The sequence below is a fragment of the Saccopteryx bilineata genome, chromosome 10, assembly GCF_036850765.1.
Source record: "Saccopteryx bilineata isolate mSacBil1 chromosome 10, mSacBil1_pri_phased_curated, whole genome shotgun sequence".
Classification (NCBI taxonomy): Eukaryota; Metazoa; Chordata; class Mammalia; order Chiroptera; family Emballonuridae; genus Saccopteryx; species Saccopteryx bilineata.
Window position 1 is genome coordinate 22,054,539 of NC_089499.1, and position 22,312 is coordinate 22,076,850.

The window sequence follows — 22,312 nt, forward strand, 5'->3', positions numbered from 1 at the left end:
AAGTTTTAAAAATGGGTAATAAACAGACAATTCACCAAAGAAGATTTACAAGTGGCAACAAGCATATGAAAGAAAGTTCATCATGTACCATTAGAGAATTTCAAATTAATGAGATAACATAACACACCTATTAGAATAGCCAAAATCCAGAACAATGACAACACCAAATGCAAGTGAAGATGTGGAGCAACAGAAACTCTTCTTCACTGCTGGTGAGAATCCAAAATGGCACAGCACTTTGGAAGATAGTTTAATGGTTTCTTATGGAATTAAACCACATGATCCAGCAACTGCGCTCCTTGGTATTTACCCAAAGGAGCCGAATACGTTATGTCTACACACAAATCTGTACAGAGATGTATACAGCAGCTTTATTGATAAAGGTCAAAACTTAGAAGCCACCAAGATGTCCTTCAGCAGGTGAATGGATAAATTCTGGTACTTACAATGTAACATTCTTCAGTGTTAAAGAAAAAAAAAAAAAGACCTGTAAAGACATGGGGGAAACTTAAATGCATATTACTTAGTGAAAGAAGCAAACCTGAAAAGGCTATGTGATTTCAACTTAATGATGTTCTGTAAAAGGCAAAACTAGGGAAACAGTTAAAAGATCAGTGATTGTCAGTTGTTGGTGGAGGGGCAGGGAAAGGGGAGGAATAAATAGGTGGAATTTGGTATTTTTAGTAAAATGATTCTGTATGATATTGCAATGGTGAATATATGTCTTATACATTTGTCAAAACCCATAGAAAGTACAAGACAAAGAGTGAACTCTAATTTAACCCTGGGCTTTGAAAGATAATGATGTATTAATGTTGGTTCAGAGATTGTAACAAATCTACTACTATAGTGAGGGATGTGGATAGTGGTAAAGCAGGGAGTATATGAAAACTCTGCACTTTCTGCTTAATTTTCCTGTGAACCTAAAACTGCTCTAAGAAATAGAGTTTATTTTTTATAAGACAATTCTGAATAAAGGTAACAATGGGGACATCTACTCTAAAATATAGAGCATATAAGACAATATTAATTCTATAAATAATACAAAATCCTAAGACTAAATTATCAAGAGACCATATAGATAATACCTTATCATTTAAAAAATAGAATTATAATGAATGTTCTTGTATAAAATCAAGCTTTCTAGGCCCAGGAGGAGAATCACTCATTTGGGGTAATAGTTAATTCAACAAATACAGGGCGGCCAGATCATGGAGACAGGACTTTGAAATTTGCTCTAGTCTGACAGGGTCTATATTTTACATATCATTTACTGACTCCGTGGATTTCAACAAAGAAAGCATTACATCAGACATGATAGTGTGCCAACTTCTGTAGGGCAGGAAGAACTGAGGCCTAAAAATTAGTACTTATTTCTGGGTTAGAAGAAGACATTTTAGGGTAAAGAAATCCTCAATGTTGCTGGGATTAAATAAATGGTTTGCTTCCATGTTACTCACCATTTGTAAAATAAATAGCAGCTAATTATCTCTCAAAACTACTTTTAAACACAGTAAAAAGTTACATGCATACTATAATTCACCCTAGAAGCTAAGCAGACACAAGGATTAAATTATCTATTTTGGAGATTGTGAAGAATGAATACAAAGTCAGCAAGACGGTTAGGACAAGGACTGAACTCCTAGTTGTCTGTTCACACCCCTCCATTTTAGCTACTTCAGAGAAAATGAAAATCTTTAGGCATAAGGCTCTCAATAATCAGGCTGAATTATATCAAATTCTATATGCAAAAATCATCAGACTTCCAGTGAGAAAATGGTCTGTTGCTGCAGACTCAATGAAAAATCACTTGTTTATAGGGTCTCTGGATGGGCCAGAATGCCCAAGGACCCAGACACAGATACCCCAGCATACAGAACAATGGCCAAGACATAGTTCCATCACTTAAGTAAGAGAGTGTGTCCACGGCTAGTGTGAAACGGCTGGTACAGTTTTTTAAGTGAATGAGTACATTACTTCAAGATATTCATGTTTTATAAACGAAATATTTCAAATATTATTTTGGTTACATAATAGAAATGTCCATGCAAAGCATAAAACTGTATCTGTAACAACAGAGTAAATTCAACCTTTATTGCTAATAACAGAGACATTACATTTTCAGCATAAAAAATAAAATCACATTTATGATAATAAATGTCTCTTCCTGGTCTCAGAGTAAGCCAGAATAGTGTGCTTGTTCTTTTTTCTACTCTTTTCTAACCTATATACAGTATTTGCTTTAAAATCTAAAGTTAGGTGGCTGGGTTAATATTTATACTTCTCAAATAAAATGTTTTTACATATAAATTTTAAAATTATATATATTTTAAACTTGTCCAAAGGAGGAAAATATATTACTGTGACAAAGTGAAAAGAAGCCTTGTAAAATAGAAAATTATGATTATTAAGCAGAAACATTTTATTTATTTTTTATTTTTTTAGTATTTTTCTGAAGTTGGAAACGGGGAGGCAGTCAGACAGACTCCCGCATGTGCCCAACCGGGATCCACCCGGCATGCCCACCAGGGGGCGATGCTCTGCCCATCTGGGGCGTCACTTTGTTGCGACCAGAGCCATTCTAGTGCCTGAGGCAGAGGCCATAGAGCCATCCTCAGCACCTGGGCCAACTTTGCTCCAATGGAGCCTCGGCTGCGGGAGGGGAAGAGAGAGACAGAGAGGAAGGAAAGGGAAGGGGTAGAGAAGCAGAAGGGTGCCTCTCCTGTGTACCCTGGCCAGGAATCGAACCCGGGACTCCTGCAAGCCAGGCCGACGCTCTACCACTGAGCTAACCAGGCAAGGCCCAAGCGGAAACATTTTAAAACATATTTAAGTTTATTGAAAAATCATAATTTTTTAGAGTTTAAGAATGTTATACTTAGTATAATCCTTATGATAAATTCATTTAAAAAGCTATCTACAAACCATATTTATGATGAAAAATCTTTATTTTAAAGGAGCCTAAATAATATCATACTGTGTTATTTCACCTAATTAAAAAGAAAATTGAAGATTATTTTTTAATTCTGCCTGGAATTCATTTAAAAATAAAACATTTTGAAATATACTTTGTTCTGAAATAATGCAGCATATCCAATGAAAGTTTCACCCTGGGAATATATTTTAAAGCCAGGGTTTCTAATTTTGAAATATATGCTTTGAAATGCACAAGAGGACCTATGGAGATCATCTAAGAGCAAAGAAGATGACAGACATGCTAATAAAAACTCGTGTGTTTAAACAGAGTGATTGTGTAGCCATTCAAAATAGTTTCAGAGAGTAAAACATATACTATTAATCCATACAAAAATGTTTTCAGTGGACAAAGACATAGAGAGAAAGAGACTTTTAAATGTGCATATATATATATATATATATATATATATATATATATATATATAAAAGCTTTCATCTGAGTAAATCCTTATGACGGGTGGCAAAAAATTCCAAATCACATACCCTGTTTTGACAGACAGCACATCTGCAGTCTTTGCTGAGGAGAACAGCCATAAAGGTGGTACGCTTCTTGTAGTGCACTTTCATACCATTTCTTCTGTTTATTTTTACATGCTCCTGGCTAAAGAAACACAGAAAAATAACGTTCATTGTAAATATGTAATTTGTTTTTCATTTTATTGTTAAATTACATGTACTGGGATGAGACTGATTAAGTTATATATATTTCAGGTGTGCAATTCTGTAATACATCATCTGTATAGTGTATGTGTATTCATCCCCCCCAGATCAAGTCTCCTTCCATCACCATTTATCCTACCTTTACCCCTTCACTTCCCTCCACCCCCTTTCCCTCTGGTCATCACCATCTGCTGTCTGTGTCTATGAGATGGGTTTGTTTCTCTGCTCAATCCCTTCACCTTTTTCACCGAGCCTGCCACCCCCATCCCGACAGCTGTCACTCTGTTCTTTGTCTCTATAAATCTGTTTCTACTTTATTTTGTTCATTAGCTACCACATATAAGTGAAATCATATGGTATTTGTCTTTCTTTGTCTTATTCCACTTATCACAATTCTTGCCAGGTCCACTATGCTGTTGCAAAAGGTAAGATTTCACTCTTTTTATTTCCCTTATGACTAAGTAGTATTCCATTCTGAAAACGCGTTACAGCTTTTTCACCCACTCATCTACTGCAGCTCCAAATGATGGCTATTGTAAATACATGTGCCATGAACAGAGGGGTACAGATATTCTTTTCAATTAGAGTCTCATGTTTCTATGGGGGTATTCCCGGAAGTGAAATTGCTGGGTCTTAAAATTTTGTTTTTGTATCCACTTGATTTAGTTGTCGAGCTGGAACTAAATCTAATTTAAGCAGTGTACAATATATTACTTAGGCTTTTTATCTGGTTATTGTATTATTATTTTAGAATATAGCAAAGTTGTGGAAATTTTTCATGTTAGTAGCCAAACAGGTCAGACTCTTGATTCACTAAGATAGTATTTTAATATGATTCACATCATAGTTAGAAAGTATAAAAATTAAGACTACCAATGTAACAAAGTAGTCAATATTAATACATTTTATTAGTATAATGTTAATTCCCTTTTAATTAACATAGCAATGATACTGAAGTGGTAAAAAATTTAAAAACTAAAGTTTTATTGTAAAATAATTAATTCAACTCACACCTAATTTTGGTGTTATGACAGACTATCAACATACTCATACAAGTTCCTTAAACTTTCTTTGCTTCAATTTCTTCTTCTGTAAAATGTGAATAATTACATACATCAAAAAGGTCTCATGAGTATTAAATAAAATAATACATGACAGTTTGTTGGAGTAGGAAGCACTCAATAAATATTATTTTACATGAATATAGCACTTTTCTCTAAATGTTTAATTTAAAACTTTTTTCAAAAAGAAAAATAAACCTTGGACAGTGGCTTAGTGGCTAGAGTGTCAGCCTAGTGTATAAGATGCCCTGGGTTAGATTCCTGGTCAGGGCACACAGGAGAAGTGATCATCCACTTCTCCCCAGCTCCCTCTCCCCTTCTCTCTCGTCCCCTCCTGCAGCCAGTGGTTTGATTGGTTCGAGTGTGGCCCCAGTAGCTTAGGATAGCTGTGTTGGAGTGTGACAGCCTTAGGGAATAAAAATAGCTTAGTATGTGAGCATTGGCCCCAGCTGGGGTTACCAGGTGAATCCTGGTTGGGACATGTGCGGGAGTCTGCCTCACTATCTCTTCTCTCCTCAAGTAAAAAAGAAAAGAGAGAGAGAGAGAGAGAGAAAGAAAGAAAGAAAGAAAGAAAGAAAGAAAGAAAGAAAGAAAGAGAGAGAGAAAGAAAGAGAGAGAAAGAAAGAGGGAGGGAGGGAGGGAGGGAGGGAGGGAGGGAGGGAGGGAGGAAGGAAGGAGGGAGAGAGGGAGGGAGGGAGGGAAGAGAGAGAAAGAAAGAAAGAAAGAAAGAAAGAGAGAGAGAGAAAGAGGGAGGGAGGGAGGGATGGAGGAAGGAAGGAAGGAAGGAAGGAAGGAAGGAAGGAAGGAAGGAAGGAAGGAAGGAAGGGAGGAAGGAGGGAGAGAGGGAAGGAGGGAGAAAGGGAGGGAGGGAGGGAAAGAGAGAGAAAGAAAGAAAGAAAGAGAGAGAGAGAGAGAGAGAGAAAGAAAGAAAGAAAGAAAGAAAGAAAGAAAGAAAGAAAGAAAGAAAGAAAAGAAAGAAAGAAAAGAGAAAAACAAAGAATCTCTAGTTTAAAAATGACTATAATAATCATCTGGGCTTTTCACAAATTCCAGCTTATTCTTGGAGTCCCCAAATTAATATTAACTATCTGGTTCTCATTACACTTAATATTTTCATTTAATTATTTACTACATTCTGACTTGTATTATTATTAATTTGCATTCACGACTGTCTCCACCCATAAATAGAAAGATCTTTGAAGACAAAGGCAATAAGTAATATTTCATTTTTGTATTCTCCACAGTACACATTTGCCTAATCTCTCTGCATATTATATAAGCATTCTAAAATTGGTTAAGTTGCTTGTGGTCCTGGACATTGTTTTATTTGGTATAAAAATAGGAAAACAATATAATCAAACAAAAATTTACTTTTGTACAGAGAATCTTTAAATTTCATCCATTATGTTATATCATATAAAAAAGATGAAAAGCAGAGATATGCAATTCAACAAACATTAGAAAATTGATACTAAATTAAGGATATCTTAGCTAGCATTTGCAGATTTAAGACATTTCTGTAACTCAACTATGATAATAATGCTAAATAAGAAATTACAGATAATGAAAAATCACCAAAAAATTGATACAGCAGTACACAATTGAAAATAAGGAAATTTCTTGAGAAAAATCAATGCAATATATAGCTAAAGTAAACTTTGATGAATTTGGGTAACTGAAGAGCTTTTTGGAAAACCTGTCTGAATGTCTTTAAGAATTTATCAGTAAGTATGTGCCACCTAGTGGTAATCCAATTAAACATCTTCTAAGATACTCAAAAAGTTAAGACTCAAAGAATTTTGAATTCCTGCATTAGCCTTAGCTATACATTAAATTTTTTTACAAGTTTTTCTTTTTTTTTCTTTTTTTTTTATAAATAAATTTTTATTTTAAGGGGGTGACATCAATAAATCAGGGTACATACATTCAAAGAAAACATTTCCAGGTTATCTTGTCATTTAGTTCTGTTGCATACCCATCACCCGAAGAGAGATCGTCCTCCGCCACTCTCCATCCAGTTCTCTCTATACCCCTCCCCCTCCCCCTCTCCCTCCTTCCTTCCCCCCACCCCCCGTAACCACCACACTCCTGTCCATGCCTCTTAGTCTCGCTTTTATGTCCCACCAATGTATGGAATCCTGCAGTTCCTGTTTTTTTCTGATTCACTTATTTCACCCCGCACAATGCTACCAAGACTCCCCCATTCTGCTGTAAGTGATCCGATGTCATCATTTCTCCTAGCTGAATAGTATACCATGGTGTATATGTGCCCCATCTTCTTTATCCAGTCCTCTATTTTTTTTTTACAGTGATTAAAAGCCTTTAAGCAAACTCTTGGCCAATACAGCAAGAATCCATAAAAGAGTAGTGTCCTTAACATGTTCACCAAGTCCAAGTTGGCCCCCTCACCATGCCAAATCCCTGAAAAATGCAACCCAACCACAGTTCAGCCTGTTAGGAGCTGTCACAGGGAGCAGGAGTCCAGGAAATTTCCCCACAGGAAAAGTCTGCATGGCACTGGAATTGTTGTCACCATTCTATACTTTGCAGCTCATGTCCAAGTCCCAATGACCACTGCTTCTAGCTGGTAATGATTCAGGTAGACTGGAAAAAGCCATTTGCAGCATGCGTGGATATGGAGCTTCTGTTCTCCTCTGCCTGAAGAGTTGAGACCAGGTTGCTTTTCCCTGGAGCTCTGTGACTGTGGCATGGTAAAGAGAACCTTGGGATACACTAAGCTGGGTGGCAAAGGTAAATTCATAATACAAGTTGGCAAAAGGAGGAAAGAGAGCTCTAAATTAAGAGTAGGTCCCAGCCTGAAATATGAGTGGGGCATTGAGGTAGGAGGGATAAAGGAAACACTATATATTAAGCAAAGCAGCAGAAAATAGGACTATCAACACCCACAACAGAGATCTTTGAGGGAAGAATAAAGAACCTGACTATTCAGGCAAAACATAGTTAAGTGGCCCTTGTGCAAATGAGATCAGTTTACCTGCTTCTTGGAAGAAATACCCTAGGCTCGTCCACCGTGTCGTAGATGGGGCCAACGGGAAGAACAGGAAGCATCAACTCCCATATGTGCCTTGACCAGGCAAGCCCAGGGTTTTGAACCAGCGACCTCAGCATTCCAGGTCGATGCTCCATCCACTACGCCACCACAGGTCAGGCCTACTTTGAGTATTTTTGTCTTGCATATTGTTTCATTTATTTATTGACTCAACATATTCTAGACCCTTGGGATCTATCGTTGAAGAAAACAGACAGAGCTTACATTCTAGCCAGTGAAACACTCTACAATAAGCATAAGAAATAAGTAAAGGCTACAGCATGTTATAAGAATTATAAGTACTGTGTAAAAGAGAAAATGTAAGGCAATCAGTGGTGAGAGTAAATCTCATTGAAAAGGTGACACGTGACCAAAGACCTGAATCAGATCAGCGAGTTAGCCATGGATATCCAATGAAAAAGATAACTAAGACTCTAAGAAGAAATACACTAAGAAAAATACACTAACATAGGAGAATGCATGTCTATTCAAGAAGAATCAAAGAAGTCAAGGTAGCTGAGGCTGAATGAGGAAGAGGGAGAGTAAGAGGGAGTGATGTCAGAAAAGTAACGGGACAGATGTTGGAGGTCCCTTCAGGACATTGTAGGGGCTGGCATTTACTATGAGTGAAATGGGAACCACTGCAGAGTTGTGAGCAGAATACCATTTAATTTGATTTAATGTTCTAAAATAATTATTCTGGTTGCTTTCATGAGATTAGACTCTACAGAGGCAAGTATTGATACAGGACAACTGGCTATTGAAATAATCCAGGCAAGAAATGATGGCGGTGTAGACCAGAGTAGTAGCATCCAATGTGGAATATGTAGGATTCTAGAAATAATTTGAAGGTAGAGCAAAAACAGTTTCCTGACCAACTGAAAACTGGTTGTGAGAGAAAGAGAAGATGACTCTAAAGCTTTTGGATTGAGCCAGAAGTAGGATGGAATTTTCTGTCTACGGAGATGAGGAAGGCCGTCAAGGAAGTGAGAGCTGAGAAAAAGATAAACTCAGGTATGTTGAGTGTGAGATGTCTATTATGACATCCAAGTGCAGATACTGAGGAGCTGTTTGGAAATTCAGGAGAAAATACTCCTCTGGTCCACACCACCATCATTTCTTGCCTTTTAAAAGCATGAAAACATTCACATTTACCCTTTTAGCCAGAAGTCAAATATATAACTTCAGATTTACAAAAAAATGTTCAAAGCCAAATAGCAAATTGAAGCAAACAGCAACTGCCATTTAAAGTCACTTTTTCAACTTGAATCTAAATGTTACTTAACCCTTGGCTGAAACCTACATCAAGTCCATGACTTTCCCAGTAACTCTCAGAAAATAATATGTCCTAGGGTCACTTATTTAGTCCCCTCCAAATAAAAAAGGTAAAATGTCTACACGCACGTAACAGGCAAAATCCCAAACTTCATTTCAAGTTAAAGTTTCTGTGCTGCATGAGCTGGGGCACATCAGGTTGTAGGCTCCTGGTCCCCCATGTGCTTCTCTTTCTCTCTCCACATCGCCTAGGTCCTCTGGGGTTGACAAGGTCAGGTGTGGAGAACGGAAGAAATTCCAGATGTTTTTATTTGATTGCTATCAGGGCAATCTGGCTTTGGCGCTTCCGGGCTTAAACTGCTTTTTATTGTAGTGCCCTGTGGGTTTTGGGAGAATGTTTTCTCCCAACTAGAAACAGCCCCTTGACAGGGACAAGGTCATTGTTCTAGCTACTTGCTTTCAGCCCCCAACCCATGATCATCCTTCTGCATCTTTCTGCTTAGAGTGCAGGGGAGAGCAACCGGTCTTGGGTGGAGACCTCCTTCAATCCCCCTTGACTCTCTCATGCTGCCTGCATCGTTGCTCCTGAAAACTGGCCATCCCCAGCACCTCTAGCTGTCCTCACTCTGCGCCACATCTGGTAACTGAAGCTGGCACTCGGTAGATTTCTCAGGGCAAGTCAGACACTGGTATGCTGTGTTGTTCAAGATCCAGAGGACACACACAGACTCTCAAAACACCACAAGTGCAAGAAAAGAAACATCCTTCATTTTTCCCCCAAGATAGGGGAGGAGAAAGTATAAGGAAAATGCCACTGTACACCATCATTTTTTCCAAATGTCTGCATGTTTAACCTCAAACCTTTCATATCCTTATGTAAACTGGGCCAAGCCAGTTCTGATATCTCCTTTGTTAGTCCGACATACATAGTCTTGTACCTCAGTTTGCAATGGGAAACTATTTTTGTCTTTAGTTTTTGTTGTTTGAAGACCTATGCTCTCATGAAAACCTGAGTATATCTAATAATTTTAGAACTTCCAAGTTATCTCATTTCCCACCCCCAAATAAAACAAGACACAGGCAAGTTTTTAGATACATTTATTTAAGAAGGAAATTTTCAATGTAACTCTATAGCAAACTTTCAAGAAGATAAAAGCTTATAAAGTCAAGAACTAAGATCATTGGCTTCAGATGAGACTACAGAAAGGGCTGTGCACCTTCAAATTTCAGTAAATTCTATGATCCTAAGAGGGGATTTCAAGTCTGTCATTATTTCTACACTACTTTGGTGACTTAGTTTGCTCAGTTTCATTAAACTGGGGTGGGAGTAATAACAAGCAGTCATCATGGAAAGAGAAGGAAGACATATAGTCTAAAAATCTGTGTGATTTTATGGAAGTAAATAATTCTTGACAGTTGTTTTCTTGATAGATGAATAAGCATGCAAATATTTGGAGTAAGCATAAGGTTTGAGACTAAACAAATGGTTAGACAGGGAAAGATAGTAGGCTATGTCTGAGAAAATTCCTAGCTGTGTCCAAAATTGAAAAGTTTGTAAACTACTGTCCTATGTGATCTTGTTTCAATCAAGTGTTATTGGCTGACAGTATCAGTTTTATATTTCCCAGGGTTTGAAGAAGTTGAGTGATACTTCTCAGTAACTCTCAACTCACTGAATAAGGTGTGTGTTATCACTATACATTAATATGGAGTGGCAAATTCAAGGAAAAGAATACATATGTGTTTGTCCATCCAATAAGGCCAGTGGAGAAAAATCTGCAATCTGGCAGAAATTCATGTCTTCTGTTGCTTTGTATTTTAAGATGGCTTCTCTACATGAGAATTAATCAAGATATAATAGCCTGGAATTGTAGTAGGATAAATTTTACTGCTCAGACTTAAATGTGTAAGCAATGTCACCATACCTTATTTTTGCTAAATTGAATGGGAAAGCCCTAATCCCAAAAGGATGATTGATTTAGTTATTTTGGGGCCACATGTTACTTTCCCTAGGTTCACATAAGTTGGAAAAAAAAATATGGTGAATGAACAATGAGGACAGATCATTACTCTTCAACCTATAATGGTTACATGAATAACATCTTTGTTCAAGCCCCTTGAAGTCAGGCAGTCTAACACCTTTGCCAAATCTGGACAAGTCTTTTCAGAGGCTGGGGACCTTGATGGTATGGGTTCAGTCCCCCTGAGTGTGCCACACTGCTACCCTTCTCTGCGGTCCTGCCAGTACCCAGGGCGCTGACAGATTTCTATACTCTTCCAAGTCTGACAGAACCTCTTCCCTGTCTTGATGCTTCTGCCTGTCCCTTTCAGACACACTGGCCTCTCCATTCCCAGTTCACCCTTCCCATCCTCAAAGGACTCACTCAAATCAAGAAGATGGACAAGCTCCGCTTTTGATCCCCACAACAGAAAACTCCCCTAGGACAAGGGAACTCTAGGGGCCCGACTACTTTCTGGAATAAGTAAGAGGGAAAATACCATACAAACAAATTATAAATAACCACTGCTATCTGATTGGTAGAGAAGAATTTCCTAGCTAAGGACTTCGAAGATTAGAATAAAAGGCAGGTGGTGGTCTTTCCCCCGTGGCACCTGCTCCTTCACTCCACCTACTGCTCCTCCTTAATTCCTCCCCACAGCACTCAGTAACACACACCTAGCCTGATTTATGTGTTTACTGTATGTCTTATCCCACTAATTTAAGACTCATGAATGCATTTACATTTCGTCTGTTTTGTTCACTTCTGAGCCTAGAAAAGTCATAAATAATAGGAGCTCAGTAAATACTTATTGAATATTATAAATAGGCCTTTAAAAATTATTTTTTAATTTATTGTATTGATATGGTTTTAAGTGTACAACTCACTGTAACACCCTGTACACACAGCATCATACCCCTCGTGCCTATGCAGTCTCTCCACCCCCAGAGCCCCGCGGCCCTCCACCCCTACCTCCGCCCCCTTTCCCTCTGGCTGCTGTCACCCTGCTGTATATCCATGTGCTGTGGATATATGCTTTCTTTTTTGAGCTAATCCCTTCACCTTCTTTGATCCAGTCCCCTCTTCCCTCTGACAGCTGTCCATCTGTTCCCTGTGACCATGCCTCTGTTTCTATTTTCAGGGTGGCATGGGTAAAACCCAGTCAGGAAATTGGTGATGGAAATAAAAGGCATTGCATTTTAATCCTGATTACGGGATTATCTCTAGGAAGCTAAAAGATAAACTCATAAACATGATCACTATCTGGCATTATGATATCATATTACTCCTAAAATAATATAGACCTTCATTTTTTTTGGTATAGAATTCAGATCTGTAAATCAAGGGGCCACTGATTTACCCTATTATATTAGTAACATTTAAAAAAATAGTGTATCTAATTTCAAGTACTTGCTTTAATTTTTTTTTTTTTTTTTTTTTTTGCATTTTTCTGAAGCTGGAAACAGGGAGAGACAGTCAGACAGACTCCCGCATGCGCCCGACCGGGATCCACCCGGCACACCCACCATGGGGCAACGCTCTGCCCACCAGGGGGCGATGCTCTGCCCATCCTGGGCGTCGCCATGTTGCGATCAGAGCCACTCTAGTGCCTGGGGCAGAGGCCACAGAGCCATCCCCAGCGCCCAGGCTATCTTTGCTCCAATGGAGCCTTGGCTGTGGGAGGGGAAGAGAGAGACAGAGAGGAAGGCGCGGCGGAGGGGTGGAGAAGCAAATGGGCGCTTCTCCTATGTGCCCTGGCCGGGAATCGAACCCGGGTCCTCCGCACGCTAGGCCGACACTCTACCACTGAGCCAACCGGCCAGGGCTAAATTTTTTTTATTTTATTGATTTTCTAGAGAAAGGAAGGGAGAACGGGACAGAGACAGGAACATAGATCTGTTCCTGTATGTGCCCTGACCAGGGGTCGAACTGGCAACTTCTGCACTTCAGGACGAAGCTCTAACCAACCAAGCTATATAGCCAGGGCTAATTTCAAGTACTTTAAATGGTATGTAAAAAATCGTACCTTATTTTAAAACAAAAGTCATTCAATCAAATGCTTCTGTATATGCCCTAGTTGGGGAAAGGTAGCCTCACTAGAGTCCTGTGGGTATAACAATAGCACCTACAATCCAAAATTAGCAATTCAAAATTACATTTCAATATTAACCTTAACTGCAAAATAAGTAACTTACAATTTAGAAAATTTTTCTTTTAGAGTCAACGTTGAGCATATGTTAAAAATCAGGGAAAACCAGAATCATCAGTACTTTAGCCTGCTTCATTGGCTTCATAAATTTGCTGGAATGACTTCAAATATTGACCATTAATTTAAGTTATTTCTTACATAATATGCCCCTTAAAATATGGGGATATAAGTCACAGATTTCATAATCTAAAGAAATATAAAACAATTTTCCTTTGGAATGAATCCCCACTAAATGAGGATCGACAGTACTGCCTATTATAAAGTGCTCTGCCTACTGATTTATGTCAATTGCTGCTACTTCCACATTCAGACTTGCAGAGCAGCTCACTGCCTAACCATGTACCGCCCTAATGCATTGTTCTATTTACTATCGTGCCAAAGCTATCGCTCCTCTCCTCTGTTGAGCAGATCGTTTTCACTTAAAGCAATTCAGTAGAAAGTTAATCACAAGGATATCTTGTCTTCCTTAAATTGGATTTCTGCAACAGCAACCAGTAATCTAGACAGTAAGAGTATTCCTGGTTCTTTGATGTAAACGAGAAGATAGTCACATCACACCTATGTGCACCACACACCCCTTCGCTTCCTGGTATCTGCCTGCATCTCATCTGTCACCTTTAACTTAGCTTCACATAATCTTCAACAATCAGCTCTGGGTTATTTAGACATCTTACTCAAATTATAGAACACTTGAAGCAAACACTGCTTTCAAAAGCATATTTCTTACTCTGTTTAAGTTTCCTTAGACATAAATAGGAATTTTGCTTACTTTCAGTTAGCAAGATTTTAAGATCAAAGTAACTTTCAATGCCCCATTCCACAAAACCAGAAAGTGTGAACCAGTTAACTTGACCCCCCCCAAAAAAAAAAAGTACTAGCTCTGTTTAGTCTGATGTTTTACATAAGTCTGAGAGATAAAACCAAGAATGTAATGAGTACTACAGGAAAAATGAGGCAGAAAAGAAAGAATACAGAAAATTGAAAGTTAAATCTTTACAGTGTAATTCCATTACTTGGCTTGAAATACTGGGATTTTGCATTCGAATTCTACACAGAAATTATCAGTACAGGAACTGGGTACTCCCAGCAACACAGGATCAGAGGAAAAGTAGGAAGTCAAGCAGTTTAAGATAAAATGACCTCAATGGACAAATAAAAAAAAAAAAATCACAGGCTACATGTTAAGTTCTTTATTATCCAAAACTTCAACATATATTTACTAAATATTTTGAATATCTAAGCTCTTTTCTATTAAGATGGGATAGACAACAAAGAAGCCGAGTCTGACACTTTAGGCTGGTCTCTTATCCGGACTGAAATCCTTTGGAAAACAAATTTTATATACCTGATACATCCGTCATTTAGTCTGATGGACCTGAAATCAAATATTGAGAAACGGGAAAAGTAAGAGGGCTCCAGCTATCACAGAAGGGAGAAAACCAGCCACCACCAAAGAAAGAAACAATTTAAAGGGACAAGGGAGTCTAACTAACCTCACAATTTTGTTGAAGATCTGCCTGGCTTCGTTAGCACCACAAACTCATAAACATATTCATATATTTCACAAAATAAGCACAATAAAAACAATATATATATTATCACGCACATATATTTAAAAACATCTTCTTTAGCCACTCCAGAAAACAGAATAAAAGGTATTTATTGGGAAATTATCTACTGTTATACAGTGGTTTTTGAGATTCACTAATGAACTAAATATATTCTCAGGACACTCCCAGTAGGTAGGTTCAAGAATATATACTATATGTTTCCTGTTTTATTGAGAAATAAGTGACATACATCACTGTATAAGCTTAAAACATATAGCATGATGGTTAAAATATATTGTGAAATGATTACCATAATAGGTTCAGCTAACATCAATCATCTTATATAAATAAATAAAACAAAAAGAAAAAGAAAAAAATACTTTTTCCTTGTGATGAGAACTCTTAGAATAAACTTCTTTTTTTATGTTAACTGTGATCATGTTGTCTATTATCTCTCTAGCACTTACTATCTTATAACTGGAAGCTGGTACATTTTGACCACCTTTCTCCAATTTCCGCTCCCCCTTCCCTCTCTGTTTCTGGTAATCACAAGTCTGGTCTCTTTGCCTATAAGTTTGAGTTTTGTTTTTTTGGTTTTGTTTTGGGGTTTTTTTTAGATTCCACATATAAGTAATATCAGTGTTTGCTGACTTTACTTAACATAACACCTTCAAGGTCTATCCATGTTTTTGCAAATGGTAGGATTTCTTCATATGTTATGGCTTAATAATAAAGAATATATATTTTTAAAAACACCTATGGGAGAATGTGATGATGAGCAAAGTTGGTAACCAATAGTAGAGTGAAACAAACAAACAAACAACAAACCTTGGCTAAGGTTACAGGGAATGAAATAAATACTAGGTTTCAATGACAGCCGTGAGGAGCTCCTAAATCTATGGCTTGGAATCAATGCACTAAATGTGAAAAAGAGAGCTTTCACATCTTTGTCCAACTCTGAAAAGCCCTGGTTAAAGGTTAATTAATCAGCTAGCTAAATTAACAGGAGATCTATAAGAAGGACTCTGTGATTTTCCCAGTTTATAGATGATAGCCTGTTATGAATTTGGAATGTTTATGAAGATCAGAAGCAGATGGCCCAATGTAAATTTCAAGGAGGCTGACATGCAATATAAAAACCTGGAATTTGTAATCAAAAGACCTGGGCTCCAGCCCCAGTGCTGCTGTTGTGTGACCTCAGGCAAGTCACTAAACCTAAGCCTCAACTTTCTTAATTAGCGAGTGAGGAGCACATGAGATAGTCTATGTAACAGGTATTTTATAAAATGTAAGTATTTTTCAACTGTTAGCTATCAATATCATAAACTATCAGAATATTAATATTTGTCATTTGATCTCTGCAGGCCAAGAAAATGAGGTAAGAACTCTAGTCACAATAGGGAGTTGCTGACTGAGTATACATTTTATTTCCATAGGAGTTCTACTGTTAAAGATTCTATTGTCATCTTTTAATTTGCTAATTTACCCAATGCTTATATAGTACTAAGTGTCAGATACAGTCTTAAGCACTTCTCAACCAACTCATTTTAACTTCTTAACAAGCCTGAGGTAGGTGCTACTATTACTCTCATTTTACAGATGGGGAAACGGACACACTGAGTTTAGAACTTGCCCAGGTTCATACAGCTAGTAAGTGGTAGAGTTGGAATTCATACACGGGCAATCTAGCTTCAGCATTCATGGCCTTCACCACTACACAGAAATACCTCAGAGATATTCCAAGTTAGGCTCCACATCACCACAATAAAGTGCAGATTGAGAAAAGCAAGTCCCATGGGTTTTTTGGTTTCCCAGTATATATCAAAGTTATGTTTGCAGTATACCACAGTCTATTAAGTTTATCATGGCATTATGCCTGAAAACTGTACATAAATTAATTTTCAAATAACCTTTTGTTTAAGAATGCCAACTATTATCTGAGCCTTCTACGGGTCATAATCTTCTTGCGGGTGGAAGGTCTTGCTCAATGTTGACGGTTGCTAACTGATCAGGGTGGTAGTCGCTGAAGGTTGGGGTGGCCATGACAATGTCTTAAAATAGACAACAAACAACGAAGTTTGTCACATCAATTAGCTGTTCCTCCCACGAATGTTTCCTTTGTACCATGTGACGCTGTTCCACAGCATTTTACCCACAATAAAACTTGCAAAATTGGAGTCAGTCCTCTCAACCCTTCTTTATCATCTAAGTTTAGGTAATACTCTAAATCCCTTTGTTGTCATTGCAGCAATCTTCACAGCACTTTCCTCAAGAGAAATTTCAACACTTTTTTTGTTCATAAGAAGCAATTCCTCATTCGTTCAAGTTTGTCATGAGGGCAGCAATTCAGTTATGTCTTCAGGCTACACTTCTAATTATGGTTCTGCTATTTCCACCATATTTGCAATTACGTCCTCCACTGAAGTCTTGAACCCTTCAAAGTCATTCACAAGGGTTGGAATTAACTTCTTCCACACACCTGTTAATACTGATATTTTGACTCTTCCCATGAATAACGAATGTTCTTTTTTTTGTATTAAATCTTTTTTAATTAATTTTGATTTATTATGTTTCCATGGATTCAAGTGTCCCATTGAATATAACACCCTCACCCCATCCGTGTATCTTTTCTTTTTTTTGTACAGAGACAGAGAGAGTCAGAGAGAGGGATAGGCAGGGACAGATAGACAGGAACGGAGAGATGAGAAGCATCAATCATTAGTTTTTTGTTGTGCATTGCTAAACCTTAGTTGTTCATTGATTGCTTTCTCATATGTGCCATGACCGCAGGCCTTCAGCAGACTGAGTAACCCCTTGCTCGAGCCAGCGACCTTGGGTCCAAACTGGTGAGCTTTTTGCTCAAACCAGATGAGCCCGTGCTCAAGCTGACGACCTCGGGGTCTCGAACCCGGGTCCTTCCGCATCCCAGTCCGATGCTCTATCCACTGCGCCACCGCCTGGTCAGGCCCGTGTCTCTTTTTATATAACCTCTTTCCCCCCTCCAACTCCCTCGCGCCTTCCCTCTAGAATTTGCTGTCCTGTTATCTATATCTCTGTGTTATGTATATATAATTTCACTAATCCCTTCACCTCTTTGATCCCATCCTCTCATCCCCCTTCCCTCTGACTGCTGTCCCACTGGTCACTGTGACCATGCCTCTGCCTCTATTCAGTTCCTCATTTCACTTTGTTCATTACATTCCACATATAAGTGAGGTCATATGATACTTTTCTTTCTCTGCCTGGCTTATTTCACTTAACATAATAATCTCCAGATCCATCCATGCTGTTGCAAAAGATAAGATTTCCTTCTTTTTCACAGCTGCATAGTATTCCATGGTGTATATATACCATATCTTTATAATGCACTCATCCAATGACAAACACTTGGGCTGTTTCCAGATCTTGGCTATTGTGAACAATGCTGCCATAAACATGGGGGCGTATTTCTTCTTTTGAATTAGTGATTTGGTATTCTTAGGATATACTCCTAAAAGTGGGATAGCTGGCACTATCCATTTTTAATTTTTTGAGGAATCTCCATACTGTTTTCCACAGTGGTTGTACCAGTCTGCATTCCCACCAGCAGTGCAGGAGGGTTCCCATTTCTCCACATCCTCACCAGCACTTATTCTGTGTTGTTTTGTTAATGAGCGCCATTCTGACAGGTGTGAGGTGGTATCTCATTGTGCTTTTAATTTGCATTTCTCTGATGATTAATGACGTTGAACATGTTTCATCTGTCTATTGGCCATCTGTGTGTCCTCTTTGGAGAAGTGTCTACTCAGTTCTTTTGCCCATTTTTTAATTGGATTGTTTACCTTCCAGGTGTTGAATTTTAGAAGGTCTTTTAAATTTTGGTTATTAACCCCTTATCAGACATATTGTTGAATATGTTCTTCCATTGTGTGGGTTGTCTTTTTATTTTGTTCATGGTGTCTTTTGCTGTGCAAAAGCTTTTTAGTTTGATATAGTCCCATTTGTTTATTTTCTCTTTTATTTCACTTGCCCATGGAGATAAATTGGCAAAAATATTGCTATGAGAGATATCAGAGAGTTTACTGCATATGTTTTCTTCTAAGATGCTTATGGTTTCACAGCTTACATTTAAGTCATTTATCCATTTTGAGTTTATTTTTGTGAATGGTGTAAGTTGGTGATGTAGTTTCATTTTCTTGCATGTACCTGTCCAATTTTCCCAACACTATTTATTAAAGAGACTGTCTTTTTTTTTTTATATATATAAATAAATTTTTATTTTAATGGGGTGACATCAATAAATCAGGGTACATACATTCAAAGAAAACATTTCCAGGTTATCTTGTCATTTAGTTATGTTGCATACCCATCACCCAAAGAGAGATCGTCCTCTGCCACCCTCCATCCAGTTCTCTCTGTACCCCTCCCTCTCCCCTCCCTCTCTTCCTCCTTCCCTACCCCCACCCCCCATAGCCACCACACTCCTGTTCATGCCTCTCCGTCTCGCTTTTATGTCCCACTAATGTATGGAATCCTGCAGTTCCTGTTTTTTTCTGATTCGCTTATTTCACTCCGCACAATGCTACCAAGACTCCACCATTCCGCTATAAGTGATCCAATGTCACCATTTCTCCTAGCTGAATAATATACCATGGTGTATATGTGCCCCATCTTCTTCATCTAGTCCTCTATTTTTTTTACAGTGATTAAAAGCCTTTAAGCAAACTCTTGGCCAATACAGCAAGAATCCATAAATGAGTAGTGTCCTTAACATGTTTCCCAAGTCCAAGTTGGCCCCCTCACCATGCCAAATCCCTGAAAAATGCAACCCAACCACAGTTCAGTCTGTTAGGAGCTGTCACAGGGAGCAGGAGTCCAGGAAAGTTCCCCACAGGAAAAGTCCGTATGGCACTGGAATTGTTGTCACCATTCTATACTTTGCAGCTCATGTCCAAGTCCCAATGACCACTGCTTCTAGCTGGTAATGATTCAGGTAGACTGGAAAAAGCCATTTGCAGTATGCGTGGATATGGAGCTTCTGTTCTCCTCTGCCTGGAGAGTTGAGACCAGGTTGCTTTTCCCTGGAGCTCTGTGACTGTGGCCTGGTAAAGAGAACCTTGGGATACACTAAGCTGGGTGGCAAAGGTAAATTCATAATACAAGTTGGCAAAAGGAGGAAAGAGAGCTCTAAATTAAGAGTAGGTCCCAGCCTGAAATATGAGTGGGGCATTGAGGTAGGAGGAATAAAGGAAACACTATATATTAAGCAAAGCAGCAGAAAATAGGACTATCAACACCCACAACAGAGATCTTTGAGGGAAGAATAAAGAACCTGACTATTCAGGCAAAACATAGTTAAGTGGCCCTTGTGCAAATGAGATCAGTTTACCTGCTTCTTGGAAGAAATACCCTAGGCTCGTCCACAGTGTCTTAGATGGGGTCGACGGCCCTGGGCACCTTCAGCCTTCAGTGGCAAACCCCAGCATTCTGGGCAAGGATAGGTCATAGGTGGCTGGAGCAGGCCTGGAAGAGACTGAACCCTCCCTTAGAGGAGCGAGGGGGAAGTCCACCTTCCAGTGTCCCTGTTTCCTCACAGTAGAGGTGTGTAAGCCTGGCAGGCTTTAGCTCAATGACTTTCCTTTCCACTATTGAAGCAGGACCCAGATGGCATCCTATGAGACCCCTTTGGGGTGCTGGAGCCTTTAAGGGTGTATCCTAAAAGCTGGTAGTTCCCCCTGATCTCTATTGGGCTTTTTCTGCCTCTAGGTATCTTAAAAGCCATTCTCAGAAGATCTCGCTGAGGGGTTTGAGGATCCCCATCCGCCTATATAAATCTTTTCCATATATCTGGAGCTATTTGGAAAAAAGACAGAACAGTGTTATTAGCTAGATCTAATAAAGAAGGTAGATTTGGTGTCTCCTGTTCATCAGCTTTCAAAAGAAATGTAAATTTTTTTTTTTAAGTAAAAAGCATGATATGGTAGACCCGTCGGAGTCATTGGCCTGGTGTGCAGGATTCCCGGGTTCGATTCCCGGCCAGAGCACACAGGAGAAGCGCCCATCTACCTCTCCACCTCTCCCCCTCTCCCCCCTCCCGGTCCCTCTCCTCCCGCCCACAGCGAAGGCTCCACCGGAGCAAATCCACCCTGGGCACTAAGGATGGCCCCATGGCCTCCGCCCTAGTTGCTAGAATGACTCCGGTTGTAACAGAGCAACATCCCAGATGGGCAGAGCATTCCCCCCGGTAGGCATGCCAGGTGGATCCCAGTCAGGCGCATGCAGGAGTCTGTCTGCTTCCCTCCCCATCCCCATCCTCAGAAATATACAAGAAATAAATAAATAAAAGAAAAAATACAAAAAAAATACAAAAAAAAAAAGGGGGGGGGGCATTCCCTTGTGCTAAAGCACCAGGAAGCATGGAGTGAGCTTGAGTATGTCCTATGAAACATGGAGCTCTATGTTTACATATAAGTCTTTGAAGAAGGAGGAACTGCTGAAATAGTTTGTCAGCATTTGTCCCTAAGACAGCAGTCTTTATAGTGGGAACACCATACGTAAATATTTGCTGTCTGTCTATAGATTAAGGGGGGAATATGGCCAATGCTGAAAAGCCATGATCTTTGTGCCCCTCCCCTCCCCCAACCCCCTCCCTCTCCTCCCCCCACCCTGTAACCCCAACACTGTTGTTCATGTCTCTGAGTCTCATCTTTATGTCCCACCTATGTGTGGAAACATATAGTTCTTAGTTTTATCTGATTTACTTCTTTCACTCAGTATAATGTTATCAAGGCCCATCCATGTTGTTGTAAAAGATCCTATGTCATCATTTCTTATGGCTGAGTAGTATTCCATAGTACATATATATACCGAAGCTTTTTAATCCACTCATCCTCTGATGGACACTTGGGCTGTTTCCAAATCTTTGCTATTGTGAACAATGCTGCCATAAACATGGGGGTGCATTTCTTCTTTTCAAACAGTGCTATGGTGTTCTTGGGGTATATTCCTAACAGTGGTATAGCTGGGTCAAAAGGCAGTTCGATTTTTAATTTCTTGAGGTATCTCCATACTGTTTTCCACAGTGGCTGCACCAGTCTGCATTCCCACCAGCAGTGCAGGAGGGTTCCCTTTTCTCCACATCCTCGCCAGCACTTATTCTGTGTTGTATTATTGATGAGCGCCATTCTGACTGGTGTGAGGTGATATCTCATTGTGGTTTTAATTTGCATTTCTCTAATCATTAATGATGTTGAACATTTTTTCATATGCCTATTGGCCATCTGTGTGTCCTCTTTGGAGAAATGTCTATTCATTTCTTTTGCCCATTTTTGGATTGGATTGTTTGTCTTCCTGGTATTAAGTTTTACAAGTTCTTTATAAATTTTGGTTATTAACCCCTTATCAGACGCTATGTCAAATATATTCTCCCATTGTGTAGTTTGTCTTTTTATTCTGTTCTTATTGTCTTTGGCTGTGCAGAAGCTTTTTAGTTTGATAAAGTCCCATTTGTTTATCCTGTCTTTTATTTCACTTGCCTGTGGAGACAAATCAGC

The 22,312-nt window shown here is 39.0% G+C and overlaps 1 protein-coding gene across 4 annotated transcripts in view; it reads right to left on the reverse strand.

Moving 5' to 3' along the window:
- The window catches only part of ZCWPW2 (zinc finger CW-type and PWWP domain containing 2), a 132,088-nt gene that overhangs the window by 41,368 nt on the left and 68,408 nt on the right, over positions 1-22,312 (reverse strand). For all 4 annotated transcript variants that reach the window (XM_066245093.1, XM_066245092.1, XM_066245094.1 and 1 more), the window contains exon 4: positions 3,460-3,577. In XM_066245093.1, coding sequence (XP_066101190.1) covers positions 3,460-3,577 — 118 coding nt within the window. The remainder of the gene's footprint in view (positions 1-3,459; positions 3,578-22,312) is intronic.